At 42.7% G+C, this 16,412-nt stretch overlaps 1 protein-coding gene across 3 annotated transcripts in view; it reads right to left on the bottom strand.

The window, feature by feature from the left end:
• Window positions 1-15,703, bottom strand: part of LOC127573954 (sodium/hydrogen exchanger 2-like) — a 128,263-nt gene extending 112,560 nt beyond the window's left edge. For 2 of the 3 annotated variants that reach the window (XM_052022577.1, XM_052022578.1), the window contains exon 1: window positions 15,379-15,703. In XM_052022577.1, the coding sequence (XP_051878537.1) occupies window positions 15,379-15,676 (298 nt within the window). In that variant the 5' untranslated portion in view covers window positions 15,677-15,703. Of the gene's footprint in view, window positions 1-12,890; window positions 12,915-15,378 lie in introns of those variants that run through there. The other variant, XM_052022579.1, reaches the window with a different exon arrangement.
• Window positions 15,704-16,412: the final 709 nt, after the last annotated feature.

Raw genomic sequence — 16,412 nt, 5'->3', positions numbered from 1 at the left:
GAAAGACTGTAATAGTAAGCTTTGATTTTCATTCACAGGTTGAGGTTGCCTCTGAGCACTTATTATCGACCCCTCGTACTGCAAAGGTGATGACGAGCTGCCTTGAACTGCTGTAGCCATGGTGCTGAAGCACTCCAAGATGATGCTGTTGGCCAGGCACCAGGGAAGGAACCAACAATATGTGGACGGTCTGCCGGGTGCCTGTTACCCGTTGTCCTGCTAGGTGGTGGAACTTAAGGATACAGTAGGTGTTGGCAAAGAAGTTTCGGTGAGTTGTTGCAGTGCATCATGTAAAAGGCAAACACTGCAATCATGGTATTCCAGTGGCAAAAGAAATAAATGTTTAGGATGGAAGATGAGGGTCATCAAGAGAGCTGCTTGGTCCTAGACATCACCATGGCTACTTGAGCTTGTTCTGCCATTTCACAAGTAACCATGTGACTTTTGCCCTTTAACCACGAATACTATCGAACTCAGACTTAAAATGAAGGAATGACCTAACATCAGAGGGTTCCAATCCTCTGCCAGAAATGTAAGTAGAAAACCTTTGCTAACCTCACTCTTAAATCCTGACTCTAGTTTTTAGAATGTGTCCCCATACTATACATCCCAACCAGCCAGCAGTAGTACTAGAGATACAAGATACTGCAGATGTTAGAATTTGGAGCAACACAATCTGCTGGAGGAACTCGGCACATCAGTCAGTATCTGTGGAGGGAAATGGACAGTCAATGTTTCAGGTTGAGACTCTTCATCTGGACAGAACAGCAGTAGTCATATCTGTTTTGTCAGGTTCCTTTAATATTCAGAAAACTTAGCACCAATTAACCTTAGAATTCCAGGAATATAACACCAGTTTATGTAATCTGTCCTCATAACTCTAACCTTTGGAGTCCAGGTTCAGTTCTGTTAAATCTACAAATGCTCTCTCCAAGGTGTGATGTATCATGTATCAGTCTAATCAAAGCCCTGTGTACCTGAAGCATACCTTCCACCCACTTTATTTGAGTCTTCTAGATACAAAGGCCTATGTTCCATGAGATTCGCTGATCAATTTCTGTAACTCTACAATGTTTTAGTGGGCTGGATGGCTGGCCAGCTGGCCAGCAGTTCCATACAGAAGTGGTCGGCACATGTTGACATGTTTTTTATCATAGTAATCACTGTAATTGTAATCTCACACTTCATCACCATAGCCACAACTGCACCTTGACTATTTTCCCTAATTGTACTGTAGATCTTGAAAAGATGTTAAATTTAGTTCCTATTCTAAGTCATCTTCAGTCATATTTCAATGATGGCTGCAATGAATACACTTTGATGTGAAATAGTTCATTCAGTTTTTTATTCTTGTACTACTTCAAATAAAGAACACAATTTGGGCCGTACACCCCAATCTCTCCTCTACTCTGATGCTTTATTTCCTCATCTCTTATTTCTTGCACCCAACTTAATTACTTTTAATCTTTTAATTATCCTTGGGTACTTATATTCCTGACTACAGTAATCTTTTCCAGTTCATTTACTTTGGAACTGGGGTGAATATGACCTTTTCCCCTGAACTCACCATGCTACTAGTGTGGTAATACAGTGGTTAATTTACTGAACTAGCAACGAGAGGCCTGGACTATTAATGCAGACATATAGGTTCAAATTCCACATAGCATCTGGTGACTTTATATTCAAATAAGTAGGTGAATATGGCATGAAAGAGATAATATTGGTGGGTAAAATGAACCACTGGATTGTTCGTAAAAACATATCTTGTTCATTAATGTCCTGCATGGAAGGAGATTTGCCATCTTTAGTTGGTCTGGTTTCTATGTGACTCCTGCTCACCTGTGTGGTTAACCATCTCCTCAATTCAGTGGGAATGAGGTACAGGTGAATCCTGTCCCATACCAATTCTTCAACCACATAATCTTGTTTAATCTGCCTGTCCCTCTATCAATTTCCAAGAGGTTTGTAATATAATCCTGAGATTATAACTCTTGAATCTGGATGTTTAATTTGGTTCTTAGCATATGGCAATCTCCAACACAAGAGCTTCTTAGATGTTGTTGGAGCTGAACTCGCGTAGTACTGGAGGAGATATCATGTACCAGTGGGCCTGGCTTCTATTCTCCTTCTCAATCATTGTCTTCAAAGTCCCCAGAATCCCGTCCACAATTCCCTCGTCTACTTTTCTTACCTGTGCAGTGTTATCTGCAAACTTCAAATCAAATTCCACAATTATGCTGCAGATTGCAACTAAATTCTTTAACTGCATGGCTGACGCTGAAAGCTTGATGAACCAAATGTATCTAATGGTGCACGTATGCTTCTGGGATTGAATCTATCAATGCTTCTAACTGGGTCTCAATGTGAAAGTCTGACATGTCTATGCACCTTGGTCATTTCCTGCGTTGATTTGACTGTGATAATTTTCTTCTACTTCTTCCAACTTCCTTATCTTCCAATCCTGTTAATACTCTGCTCCAGTCACATCACTCTGTGTTGGAAATATATAGACGGTCCTTCAAGCGATCATGGATCTAAACCCAAAAACTACCTATTCAACAGCACTGTGGCAGTTCGTCAGCCTTTGGCCAACTGAGGAGAGGGTATATGAAGATAAAGACCTCAGACTTGGCAGAAAAACTTATGGTCTGCCAGACAGCAGTGATCCCTACTCTCCTATAAGGCTCTGAGAACTGGGCTACCTATAGCAGGTACCTCAAGGCAATGGGAAAATACCACTAATACTGTCTCTGCAAAACCCTCCAAATACAGGGGAAGGACAAGTGAATCAATGTCAGTGTCCTCTCCCAGGCCAACATCCCTAGTAATGAAACCCCACTTACACTCAGTCAATTATGTTGCCAAACTTCATTGTTCACAAGCCTGACATCAGACTCCTGATACAGACCCTCTAATCCCAGCTCTGTCATGGGTAAAGATTACCAGGTAGACAGAGGAAAAAGATTCAAGGATGTGCTCAAAGTCTCCTTGAAGAAATGCAAAATTCACACTGATACCTGGGAATCTCTGCCCACGACCACTCAAAGTGGAGAAGAAGCATTCATGATGGCACTAAGTCCATGCCTCTGAAGTATACGAAGGAAGAAGTGCATCACTTCATACAGCACACACCCGCCTGTCCTGTCAACCACCACTTAACCCATCTGTGGAAGTGTCTACGGTTCCCACATTGGCTTCATCAGTCACGTCAGAACCACAAAACCAGAATGGATGCTGGTGAGCCTCAATCCTGAGAGACTGCCGAGAAGAATGGAGTCTGTTCGAGAGGCAACTCCCCACCACCTTCAAGAGTAATGAGTGACAGACAATATGCTGGGCTTGCCAACAACCCCACACCTTAATGTGAATGAAACACATCAACAATCACCATCCACAAATGTGTGCCATGACCCACAGTGTCCAATGCTCCCATCATCCCAATGATTCCCAAAAATCACCACCTCTTCCTTCCAGCAAATTGATCTCCTGTTCTATTCCATGCTCCACCTTCCTCGACTGTCAGATTCCATCATCTTCAGCCATTTGTCACTTCCACCTATCACCTCCCAGCTTCTGGCACTATTCCCACTCTCCCCTCCCCCATTTGCCTACCACCTCCCCCTCATCTGGGTCCACTTACCACCCCCCAGCTCTTGCACCTCCCCCCTCCACCTTTTTTACTGGCTATCTCCCTTCTATTGTTCAGTCCAGATGAAGGTTCTCAACCTGAAGTGTCAACTGTCCATTTCCCTCCATAGATGCCGCCTGACCTGCTGAGTTCTTACAGCTTTTTGTGTGTTGACCTTCTATTCTGGTTGGCTATCGTCAATGCTAACCACAGTGCTGGCGTAAACAAACTTCACCATAGTGTGTTCTATGGTAATATGAGATTTTTTAATCTGGGAAGCAGGAGCCAAAAGAATATTTATTGCTCAATGTAAATCCAAAATCCCTCACCCCAAAAAAAACACACTTAAGTAAAGAAATCATCTGAATGCAGCATAAACTGAATGTTGATTTTTCATTTCCAAATTGTAAATTGGAAGAATCAATGAAGTGTGAAACAAGACATCCAGACAAACTGTGCACTGCACACCCATAATGAAACACAGGATGTGTAAACCACACCTGTATAAATCCCTATGTTTGAAATTAGAGTGTGATCAACATTATTAGTCTCAGGCTTTCAATGAAGCTTCTCATAAGTACTGATGATACTTTATTTTCATAATTGGATTCAAGCTATACAAGTTAATAGGCAATAAACACCCCCAGTGGTGATGTGCTTATATGAATATTTAAACACAGGCACACTGAATTTCTCCTGCTGATGGTAAAGGATAAGATGAGATTTCTTCATTAGTCACATGTACATCGAAACACACAGTGAAATACATCTTTTTGTGTAGTGTTCTGGGGGCCGCCCGCAAGTGTTGCCACACTTCCGGCGCCAACATAGCATGCAGTCACCTCCAGTATTTCCAGTAATAAAGCAGGAGGTGGGATGTGGCGTGAGCACAGTTGGCAATGTCCAGTTCTACAGCCTGAAAGAAAACAATTGTGGTCACACTGCACTCTGGTTCATATCACTTGTACAAATTTGTACAAGAGGATTATCTCCACAAGCAACGTGGCTAACGAGACATTTTTTGCAATGAAGAAGGACTTGTCTGGGTTATTTCTGTTACCATAACTAACATTATCAGAGATATTGGAGATCAAATGCAAAAGGGACAGTACACTGTTAATGTGTTGACGAACAGAGGGATCTCGGGGTCCAAGTTCATAGCTCCCTGAAAGTGGCTGCACAGATTGGTAGGGTGGTAAAGAAGGCATATGGCATACTTACCCTTATTGAGGCATTGAGTTCAAGAGTCAGGAAGTTATGTTGCAGCTTTGTAAAACTTTAATTAGGCGGCATCTGGAGTATTGCATTCAATTCTGGTCACCCCCTTATTGGAAGGATGTGGAGGCTTTGAAGAGAGTGCAGAAGAGTTTTACCAGGATGCTGCCTGGATTAGAGGGCATGTGCTATAAGGAGAGGTTGGACAAACTTGGGTTGTTTTCTCTGGAGAGGCAGAAGGGGAGACCCGATAGAAGTTTACATGATTATGAGAGGCACAGAGTAGTCAGCTAGTATCTTTTTCCCTGGGTTAAAATGTCTAACACTAGAGGGCATGCATTTAGGGTGAGAGGGGATAAGTCCAAAGGAGATGTGCGGGACAAGTTTTTTGCTTACACAGAGAGTGGTGGGTGCCTGGAATGCATTGCCGGGGTGGTGGTGGAGGGAAATATAATAGACGTGTTTAAGAGGCTCTTAGATAGGCACATGAATGTGCAGAGAATGGAGGGATATGGGCATTGTGTAGGCACAAGGCATTAGTTTAGTTTGGTGTTTAATTACTAAGTTACTTATTTCAGCACAACATTGTGGGCCAAAGGGTCTATGTTCTGATGTCACACATACTGATCTATTCGATGGAAAATTTCCCAACCCTATTACTACAGGAAATATGTATTGGTACAGGAGTGAAATGGCTTCAGCAGATCCATTCATTACATTTATTATGATCATTCTATTCTTTTAAATCTCAATTCTAAGACTATAAGAATTACTAACAAGGTTCTAAAAGATGAACTCTTGATCTCCCAATCTGCCTCGTTGTGGCCCTTGTATATTATTTGTCTACATGCACTGCACTTTCTCTGTAATTGCAACACTATATTCTGCATTCTGTTTTCTTTTTACTACCTCAATGTACTTATGTGTGGCACAATCTGTCTGGACGGCACACAAAACAAAAGCTTTTCACTGCATCTCAGCACATGTGACATTAATAATTAAATAATTGCAACTTCATTATGGTTCCAAATATATTCAAAATGCTGCACTTTAAATAAACAACAGTGAAAATCACATTCCAAGGAAAAAAACAATAAGAAATAATTTCATGCACCAGCAACTGCACATCCACACAAAATAACACAAGGGTTTACTTCACACTCTGCTGTTATTTGATAGCATTGCCCTCCACAACAATTTCTGACCCTGGGAAATGATCTACTTGTAATGCTAAGTGGATTCTGGCTGTAACACATGGCATAACAATAGTAATTCAATGCAAATGAGTTAAGGTTTATTCGGTACTGTATGTACACCTGAAATGCCAAATATCATTATGCATTCAAATACCATTAAATATTTCTCTAATTGGGATTTTTAATGAAAATAAGTTGTACAACTGCTGGAGAATAATCACACTTACATACACCATAGAATGAGGAGAAGATCCCAATATCTGGTAAAGGTTCTTTTCCATTTCTTGGGATTTGGGTGTTGCTGGCAAAACTAGTACACAGCCTGTATATTATATCTGTAGAATATATCTTATATTATGCATACATAACCTGTATAATATACCTCAGGGCATCGATGCAATCACAAGCAAGGCACGCCAGCGTCTTTACTTTCTTATGAGGTTTGGCTTGTCACCGAATTTCTACAGATGTAATGTTGAAAGTATCCTGACTGGTTGCATTATGGTTTGGGGTGGCAATTTGAATGCACAGGAATGCAAGAAGCTACAAAGAGTAGTGGACTCAGCCCAATACATCACAGGCACATCCCTTCCCACCCTCGGTAGTAGCTGCAGGAGTTGCTGCCTCAAGAAGGCAACATCCATCATCAAAAATCCCCACCATCCATCCATGCCATCTTCCTGCAGCTACCATCAGGCAGGAGGTACAGAAGCTTCAAGTCACACACCACCAGGTTGGAATTGGATCTTGAATTAGAATAGGTTTATTATTGTCATGTGTACAGTGAAAATACAGATCAATTCATTATACAGTACATTGAGGTAGTACAAGGTAAAGCAATACAGAATGCAGAATAAAATGTAACAGCCATAGAGGAAGTGCAGTGCAGGTAGACAATAAGATGCAAGTTCAATACGAGGTAGATTGTGAGGTCAAGAGTCCATCTTATCATACAAGGGACCCATTCAATAGTCTTATGACAGTGGAATAGAAGCTCCCCTTGAGCCTGCTGGTATGTGCTTTCAGGCTTTTGTATCTTCTGCTCGATGAGAGAGGGGAGAAGAGAGAATGTCTGGGGTGGATGGGGTCTTTGATTATGTTGGCTGCTTTACCAAGGCAGCGACAAGTATAGACAGAGTCCATAGAGGGAGGCTGGTTTCCGTGATGTGCTGAGCTGTGTCCACAACCCTCTGCAATTTCTTGCAGTCACAGGCAGAGCAGTTTCCATACCAAGCCGTGATACATCCTGATAGGATGCTTTCTATGGTGCATTGATAAAAATTGGTGAGGGTCGATGGGGACATGCCAAATTTCTTTAACCTCCTGAGAAAGTAGAGGCACCGGTGAGCTTTCTTGGCCGTGGTGTCTATGTTGTTAGACCAGGACAGATTGTTGTTGATGTTCACTCATAGGGACATGAAGTTCTTAACCCTCTCGACCTCAGCACCATTGTTGTAGACAGAAGCATGTGCACCGCCTCTCTTCCTGAAGTCAATGACCAGCTCTTTTGTTTTGCTGACCGGTTCAAAAACAACTACTTCCCTTCAACCATATTTACAACAGTTTAGCAACATTATGACTATTTTGATCATTTTGCACGAAAATTAACTTTTTTTTGTTCTAATTGTGTTCTTGTAATTGTGTTCTTTCTTGTAAAATTGTGTATTATTTACATTTAATTTATGTTTTTCTTGTGAATGCTGCTTATCTGATGCTATGTGCCTGTGATGCTGCTGCAAATAGGTTTTTCATTGCACCTGTGCACATGATAACAAACTCGACTTTGATTTTGACTTGACTTTGACCAGCACTTAGTGTCTGTGTCCAGTTATCCTTGAGGAGGTGATATCAGCTGCTTTTTTGAAACACTGCAGACCACGTGGACAATGCTATTAAGTAGGAAATTCAAGGAGTTTCACACTTGAATATGGAAGAATTCAGGTCAGTGATTCAAAGGTATTATACTCCCATACGCTTGGTGCCCTTGTCCTTCTACATGGTGGTGGACACAGGTTTGGGAAGTGCTCCTGAAGGAGTCATAGGGAAGTTGAATACAGTCCACCTTGTAGATGGGTTACACTACTATCACAGTGTGAAGGTTTTGAGTATAGAGGATGTTTAAAGTGGAGGAAAGGGTTGCCAATAAAATGAACTGCTATTTCTTGGATGGCACCTGGATCATTGTGAGTACTAAGGCACATGTTTGTGGGTACAATTTTGTAGATGCTGGCTGCTTCTGATGCCAGCAACAGGAGCTGTGAACCAGTGCTGATTGAACCACCAGAAACCGATTAAACCAACCACAGCTTTGTGAAGGGTGGCGCAAACCATAAGGCCATAAGATATTGGAGCAGAATTAGGCCATTCAGCCCATTGAGTCCGCCTCACCATTCGATCATGGCTGATGTTTTTTCAACCCCATTGTCCCGCCTTCTCCCCGTAACCCTTAACCTCCTTACCAGTCAACAACCTATCAATCACTGTCTTAAATACATCCAATGACTTGACCTCCTCAGTCCTCCGTGGCAACAAATTCCACAGATTCACCACCCTCTGGCTGAAGAAATTCCTCCTCATCTCAGTTTTAAAGGGACAGTTCTTTATTCTGAGGCTGTGCCCTCGAATCCTGGACTGTCCTACTAATGGAAACATCCTCTGTACATCCACCCTATCCAGGCCTTTTGGTATATGGTAAATTTCAATGGGATTCTCCACCGCCCCCCCCCCCAACCTTCTGAACTCCATTGAGTACAGGCATAAAGCTATCAAATGCTCTTCATACATTCAGCCTTTCGTTCTTGGCATCATTCTTGTTAACTTCCTCTGGACCCTCTCCAGAGCCAGCACATCTTTCCTTAGATACAAGGCCCAAAAATGCAGCAGGGACAAACCATGAAAATTGGAGCCTTACAAGAGGCACCAAGTCCTCACCACTTTGTTGCCTTTTGCTGTTTCAACATTGTTCTCAAGATAGTTCAGAACAGCCACGTTAGAATACAATGTAGTGACATTATGGGACAAAGGAAGATGAAAACAAAGTTGCTTTTCTCGATGGGCCAGAACTTCTGGGAAATGCTGCTATTTTCATGATAAACCGTCATCATTTATACCCTGAAGCATCAGGACTCCTATGTGCAGTCCAACTGAAATCCACAGCACTTACACAGGAAAACAGGGAAGCTCAGAACAGTGAACCAATTCCCTTCAATTGAGAGGAATGAATGCAAGGGAGACGTGTCAAATAACCTAATTCAATTCTTAATTAGTTAAGTTTTCCTTAAAGTTTTAATCCTTTAAACATTTTTCTAAATGCTTTCGATTGACAGAATATTTCTAATTTTTCATTCACTTCCAATGCTATTTAATGATTTCAATAAGAGGACTCAACAGTTCTGAACTTTTTTGACAAGAGAGAATTGGGAGGGCTGCCGACATTTCTTTCAGCTGTTTTGTGGGTGGGGCTTGATGCGCCCATCAACCTGACAGCAGTACGTTGACAAGGCCCCACTGCTAAGTGGGATCAATCAAGAATTTATTTCCCAGCAAGTTAATGTTTGGGAATCTACACATTACTGATGGCATAGATGGACACCATTCAGCCCATCGAGTCTATGCCAGCTCTCAGAGTAATCCCGTCCATTTCATTCTCCCACTTATTTCCCTGTAACCTATTCACTCTCAGTTGCCTATTAACACTTCTCTAATTCTCCTAATTGCAGATGTCTCAGCACTGACCACAGACAGTTGGCCTCCTGCAGAAAGGTCTGACCCAATGACTGTGGAAATGCACAGAAGAGCAAAGAAAGACATTTATATAGTGCCATTCACAGTTCAACACCTTTAAAGTGTAGCCCCTGTTGTAGTTCAGGAAAGGTGACAGCCAGTTTGCTTCTAACAAGGTTCCGCAAACGGCAATATGATAAAGACCTGGAAATGCCCTGGGAATTGGATTTTAGTTCATTAAATGGGTGCTGTGTTTCACCCCAACTAGCAAGTGCTGAACTGGGACCTCGTTGCTTTAAGAAATCATGATGGTGGTGTTCTCCCACTTGCCTCACAGATCTCTGAGCTCACAGATGCCACTCCATTTGCATACTGCCTGCTGAGAAGTGGGTCAGTCCTGTCAAAATGATCCTTCTGTGGCAGGCACACAGGCTACCATGAGGGTAAGGGAGGTGGAAACGGAGGGCAAAAATGGGGATGGAGTGTACAAAATGGAGGGGTGAAAATTGAGGAGGGAATGTAGGGCATAAGGAGGTGTTAATTAGTGTAGTTTAGTGGGATCATATGCTAAAGAGTGGCTGACCAGCCCTTATGCCTTTATTAGCCCAGTCATGTGATCAAACCACTCTATAGGATTCACTTTAACCAATAATCACAGCTTCTGACTTCCCCTTCTCAGTGCAGACTATTAAAATGTTAAAATCAATGCTGGGAGCCTCTGAAGATGAAGATGATGTCTAAGCAGGAATAATTCACGGATGGCGCCCAACTTTTAGCCTGACTTATTCCTCAATTAACAGTGAATGAACAATAAAGGTCATTGATCACCACCTCTTGACCCAGGTTCTGTTGGTATATCAGAAATGTGTGCAGTGCACATTGATGACATTGTCATTTATGCTAAAAATGACGTGAAAATGACACAGGTGTTAAGGTGAATCATGACAGGAAGTGCACGGTTCGTTTTGCCAAAGGGCAGTGCTCCCACAGGAAATGGGTGCAAACTCTCCAAAAAACAGCAAAACAGTTGTCTTAATGTTAAATACAAAGAAAGCAGATGCAAATGTTTTATCTTCTACTTTTTATGTTGTAAGCTATTGGATAATGGTTAACTGTTTGGTATGATAATACCACTGCTCTTCCTCAAAATAGGATGGTGATATTTTTACATCCAGCTCACAGAGCTGAGGGATCCACTATTTAATTCTTCATTCTGTTACCCAAGGGCCAATAACCCTTCATTCTGTACCCTTTAGGTCTCTAGAGTGGGACTTTAAACCACAATGTCAGTGCCACAGCAAGTAGAGCTGCTGCCTCACTGCTCCAGAGACCTGGGTTCAATCCCAGCCTCCGCTGCTGTCTGTGTGGAGTTTGCATGTTCTCCCTGTGAATGCATGAGTTTCCTCTGGGTGTTTCAGTTTCCTCCAACATCTCTAGACATTAAGTTGATAGGCCATTGTAAGTTTACCCTAGGACAGGTAGGGGCTAGAAGCTAGGAGAGTTGGGGAGAATAAAATGGGTTTAGTGTAAATGGGTGCTTGATGGTCAGTGTGGACTTGCTGGACTGAAGGGCCTGTTTTCATGCTGGATGATATATGACTCTGATTCTATGACTAACTTCTTGCTGCAATAATGAGTGTTGGCAGCTGAGGCCACAGGTAACATAAGAAAATAAGGGATACAGTGTCATTTTACAACTGACCAAAAATTTCTTAGGGCTTCCTTAACAATTTGACTGTAGAAACTTCATTTTTTGATGGAAGCAAAAATTCAAGATATCACAGCAAAAGTATGGGAATTATACATCCCTCAAATATTGGTTATTCATTTCAGTACCAGCCATATGATGCAAAATGATTAACTGAAGGGAAGGAACTAATCCCAGCTTCAGGGCAACACGTAGTAAATATTTTATCAGCTGGAAATGAACCTAAGGTAAAAAATCCAGCTTGTAAGTCAGGTAAACAGATAAATAGCAATGAAATCAAGGAGATTGAAAATTAACTCAGAAAGAAAATGCCATTACACAAAACAACAGTGAAATGAAGAATTTGGATGCAGAATGAATAAGAGCTTTTTGCACATGTGGAAAGAGTTGGGGATTTTTAATTAATAAAAGATAAAAACCACTTTAGCTGACAAAGTGGTAGAGGCTTAACGGGTCATACTATTTTACTTCAACTGGGTGATTGATAGCCGGTGAGGACGCAACATGCTGAAGGGCCTGTTTCTGTGCTGTATCTCTCTATAACTCTCACTACCAGAAAATGAGACCATAAGTCATTTACATATACTAAAAGAACATCTTCTCAAGGTGACAGAAACAGAATCCACATTCACAACACAACCCAGCAATTTCATCACTAAATCATAACACCACATGACATCTCCAAAATAGACAACTATCTAATCACAAGTGCATGTGTGCCCAATGAATCTCTAGCCAGTCACAAAGATGAGATTTAACTAAAAGGTTCAGGTACTCAGGCTGAATAACTGAAGGAACTACCTTATCATCACCCACTACTAACATCTTGGAATTACCATTGACCAGCAACTTGACAGGAGCAGCCATGTATGTATTGTGACTACAGGAGGCTGGGTGTTGTATGTTACGTCCATAAAAGACCAGTAAGTATGCATTGGATTACTCTTCAGTTTCTTGGATGAGTACCAATGCAACAATGCTCTAAAGTTTGATCATCCAAGATAAAGCAGCCTGCTTAATTGGCACCCATTCAGCACAATAAAAATTAATCTCCCCCACAACAGATGCACAGTGGCTGCAGTATATATCTCAGAAACATAAAAACCTACAGCACAATACAGGCCCTTCGGCCCACAAAGTTGTGCCGAACATGTTCCTGCCTTAGAAATTATTAGGCTTAACCATAGCCCTCTATTTTTCTAAGCTCCATGTACCTATCCAAAAGTCTCTTAAAAGACCCTATCATATCTGCCTCTACCACAGTTGCTAGCAGCCCATTCCACATACCTTCTTAAAAATGTACTGCAGTCACTCACCCACCAACTGCACCTTTACAACCTGTGACCTCTCCATCTAGAAGAACAAGGGCAGAACTGTATGGGAGCACCACCACCCGCAGGTTGCCCTCCAAGACACTCACCATCCTGACTTGGAAGTATATAGCTGTCCCTAAATCCTGGAGGTCCACTGCAGGAGATCCTTCACCAAAAGGACTGCAGCAGTTCAAGAAGGTGTAGCAAGATTTCCCTATTTCTAAACTCCACCCCCTTACAATAAAAACCAATATGCCATTTGATTTGTGAACCACTTGCTGTACCAGCCAGCCAACTTTTTGTGATTTGTGCACAAAAACACCTCGATCCTTCTGTAACGGAGAACAAATAAAATTGCAGATGCTGGAATCTGATCAAAAGCAGAAATGTTGGAAGAAGTCAGCCAGTCAAGCAGCATCTGTAGAAAGAGAAATCAGTCAACATTTTGGGTCAGTGACCCTTTCTCGGAACTGAGGGACAAGTGGAGGGTTTACAGTTTTCAAAGCAGAGCTGGGGTAGGAGTGAGGTGTAAGACAAAAGGCCATATGGAGATTGATTAAAACAGATCGGGTGATAAGGAGCATTAGTACTGACCATTAGTGAGGCATTTCAAAGAAACGGGATGAGAAAGGGACATAGCAATGATAATGGGAAGTGATGAGAGCAGTTTATCTGAAGTTGGGGAATTCAGTCTTCATTCCAGAAGGTTGTAAAGTGCACAGATGGAAGAAAAACTGTTGTCTAATCACTTTCTAAAAGTTTACTTTGGAGGAGGAGGCTGTAGACAGACAGGTTGGAAAGGGAGTGGGATTGAGAATTAAAGTGGCATGTAACACAAGCTCAGGATCACCCCTGCGGACTGAGCATAGATGCTTGGTGAAGCGATTAGGCAATCTGCATTTGGTTTCTCCGGTGTAGAGGAGGCCACATTATGAGCACTGAATGCAGTGGACCGGATTGGAAGAAGTGGAAGTGAATTGCTGCTTCACTTGACATTATTGTTTGGGTCCCTGGATGGTGGAAAGGAAAGAGGTATTCATTCATTTAAGCTCTTTCTTTTAATCATATCTATTATACTTGACCAAATCTAAGATAGTCTGTTCTTGGGTAGGTTCTGTAATGTACTGCTCGAAGGAACAATCCTGACACCCTCCACGGGCCCCTCCTCTAGAGTACCAATGTCAGTTTCGATCAGTCCAGTCAATGCATATTTGGTAGTTGGTAACTAGAATGATCTGCCAGAGGAGGTGATGGAGGCAGGAACAGTAACAACATTTATGAGGCATTAGGAAAGGAACTTGAATGAGCAAGGCATAGAGAGATATGGAATTAATACAGGCAAGTGGGATTAGTATAGATAGGCATGATGCAGTGGGCCAAAGGGTCTGTCCCTGACCTGTACAAGTCTAAGGTGGCTCATCACCACTTTCTCCTTGGAAGAGGGGATGGGTAATAAATGCTGGCACAGCCAGTGATTCTCTCATCCCCTCATGGAATAAAACCATTTCCACTAACTTCACTGTGAAAGCCACTTAGTCTAGGCAATTATTACATAGGTTATTAATTTTCTAAAGTAGTGGTAATCCACATGGAGATCAGGAAATATATTTGTGCAAAAGCAAAATCAGTGCAGGGCTCTGGGGAAAAATTGGGGCATGGGGCTAATTGGACAGCTCAGAAAGCCAGCACATTTGGGATGGGCAAAATGGCCTCCCGATGATTTAAGTTCGTCCACACTCTTTGAACTCATCCAAATTCAACAAGTTTGAAACCAGTTTTGCACGAAACACTCATGTTTTATAGACGGGTGTTCCCATCAGTCTCTTCCAGGGATTGCTCCCAGGAATCTTAGCACACTTGCACAAGCCCTGGGAAAATGGCACATTCTCAATGTCCCTCCAGTACTAACTTCCGAAAGACAAGGCCAACTCTTCCAATGCAAACAAAAAATATTGTATCCCATTAATACAAAATTAAAAGTCAATCATGTGGACGGACCTGTAGAAGTGACAAGAGGTTACCCGTCCATGCCCCCCTTCCCGCCACACACACCCTACGTCCACCTCCTTTCCCGAACCAGATACCCCAGCCTGAAAATATATCAAAGGATCTGAATCTGCTCGATTGTCAATATGAACAAGTTCGCTCCCTCACTTGGGATTACTAAAATGAATTAAAACAATAACTGAATAACATAAACTGGATTTAATATACAGGCAGCTCCTCATCCTTTTTGTGCAGGGCTTAAGGCCAAACAGTTTGTGAGTTTTCTTCCCCAGCACTGAACTGCAGTACGGGCGAACAATGTAAACAGTCGGTGTATTGATCGTAGCGCCGGGCACCAGCGACCATCCCTGTGCAATGTGAGCGCAGTCTCTCCCATTTCCAAAACAGCTAAAGAAGCAGATTTTTGATGACTTGCATCCTCAAACCGAACCCCAATACAGGCACATTTATATATTGAGCCACAAAGTCAAATAAAACTGGTAGCTTCTCGAATCCACACAAAGCAGCAACGTAATTATTGCAGAACCTGCAGATGTATACGCGACCGGTTGCAATAAAAACGGGTAAAGGACGATCCTATACCCTTACCTATTTTTGCCAGCGATGCTAACATAATCCATAGTGTTATCTCAAAGGGGACCTGGACGTGGTGATATTCAATGGAGAAGATCTTAAGTGTGGCGGCGCCTGTACTCTCATTCTCCTCGGGTTCCCACACCGGCTGCATAGCTTTGGACTCGGGCTGGCTGGAAGCTATCGAGTCCCAGTGCCCACTGTCGTTGTTCTGCGCCGCAGCTTTCGGATCCAGTACAGTTTCAGCAAAGAGCGGGGCCCGGGATAAAAGTTGGAACAATAAGATGCCAACCCAAAGCCTGCAACGGGACATGATGAGCGGAGCGATTGAACAGCTTGTCCTCAATCCACACCGCACCCTTTCAGACTGAGCTCCCTGCAGAGGCGAGGGCAGCCTTCTGCACTTAAAGCTGAATTCTCTTTTTTTTGAAAGGTACAATTTATTTTTATATAATTACCAGTATTATTCCTGTTCCACTGTCCAAAAGGTGTTGACTTTTTGCTGAGGTTGCATGCTACCAGTGTTAATATTAAACACTGGGAGGGGATGTAGATTCTCCAGTTGTAGGAGGAGGCAGGAGCTGGTGTATAGCACCTGATCCTGCCTTCACACTCCAGCACCAAGCAGCTCCTGGGAGCACCAGCTTCCCTCCAGTTCACTCACTGTCACAACACCGAAATGCATTCTTCATATTCCACCTGGCTAGTCCAGAACCCAATGGTATGAACGTTGAATTTTCCAATTTCAGGTAACCTCACTTCAAGTTCATTGTCAGAGGCCTGCATATCCAGTGACAAACATAACTAAACAGAAACTTAAATTAATGTAGTTTAAAGTTTCCTCTGCCCCTTTGCTCTGTCTCCTTCCAATCTGCCTCCTGTCCCCCTCCTCCAGCTCCCCACCCACACACCCTTCTCCGGCCCCCCACCCACACACCCTCCTCCAGCCCCCCACACACCCTCCTCCAGCCCCCCACCCACACACCCTCCTCCAGCCCCCTTCCCCACACACCCTCCTCCAGCCCCCACCCACACACTGTCCTCCAGCC

Source organism: Pristis pectinata, chromosome 8 (genome assembly GCF_009764475.1).
Source record: "Pristis pectinata isolate sPriPec2 chromosome 8, sPriPec2.1.pri, whole genome shotgun sequence".
Lineage (NCBI taxonomy): Eukaryota > Metazoa > Chordata > Chondrichthyes > Rhinopristiformes > Pristidae > Pristis > Pristis pectinata.
This window is presented reverse-complemented; position numbering and strand designations above follow the sequence as displayed.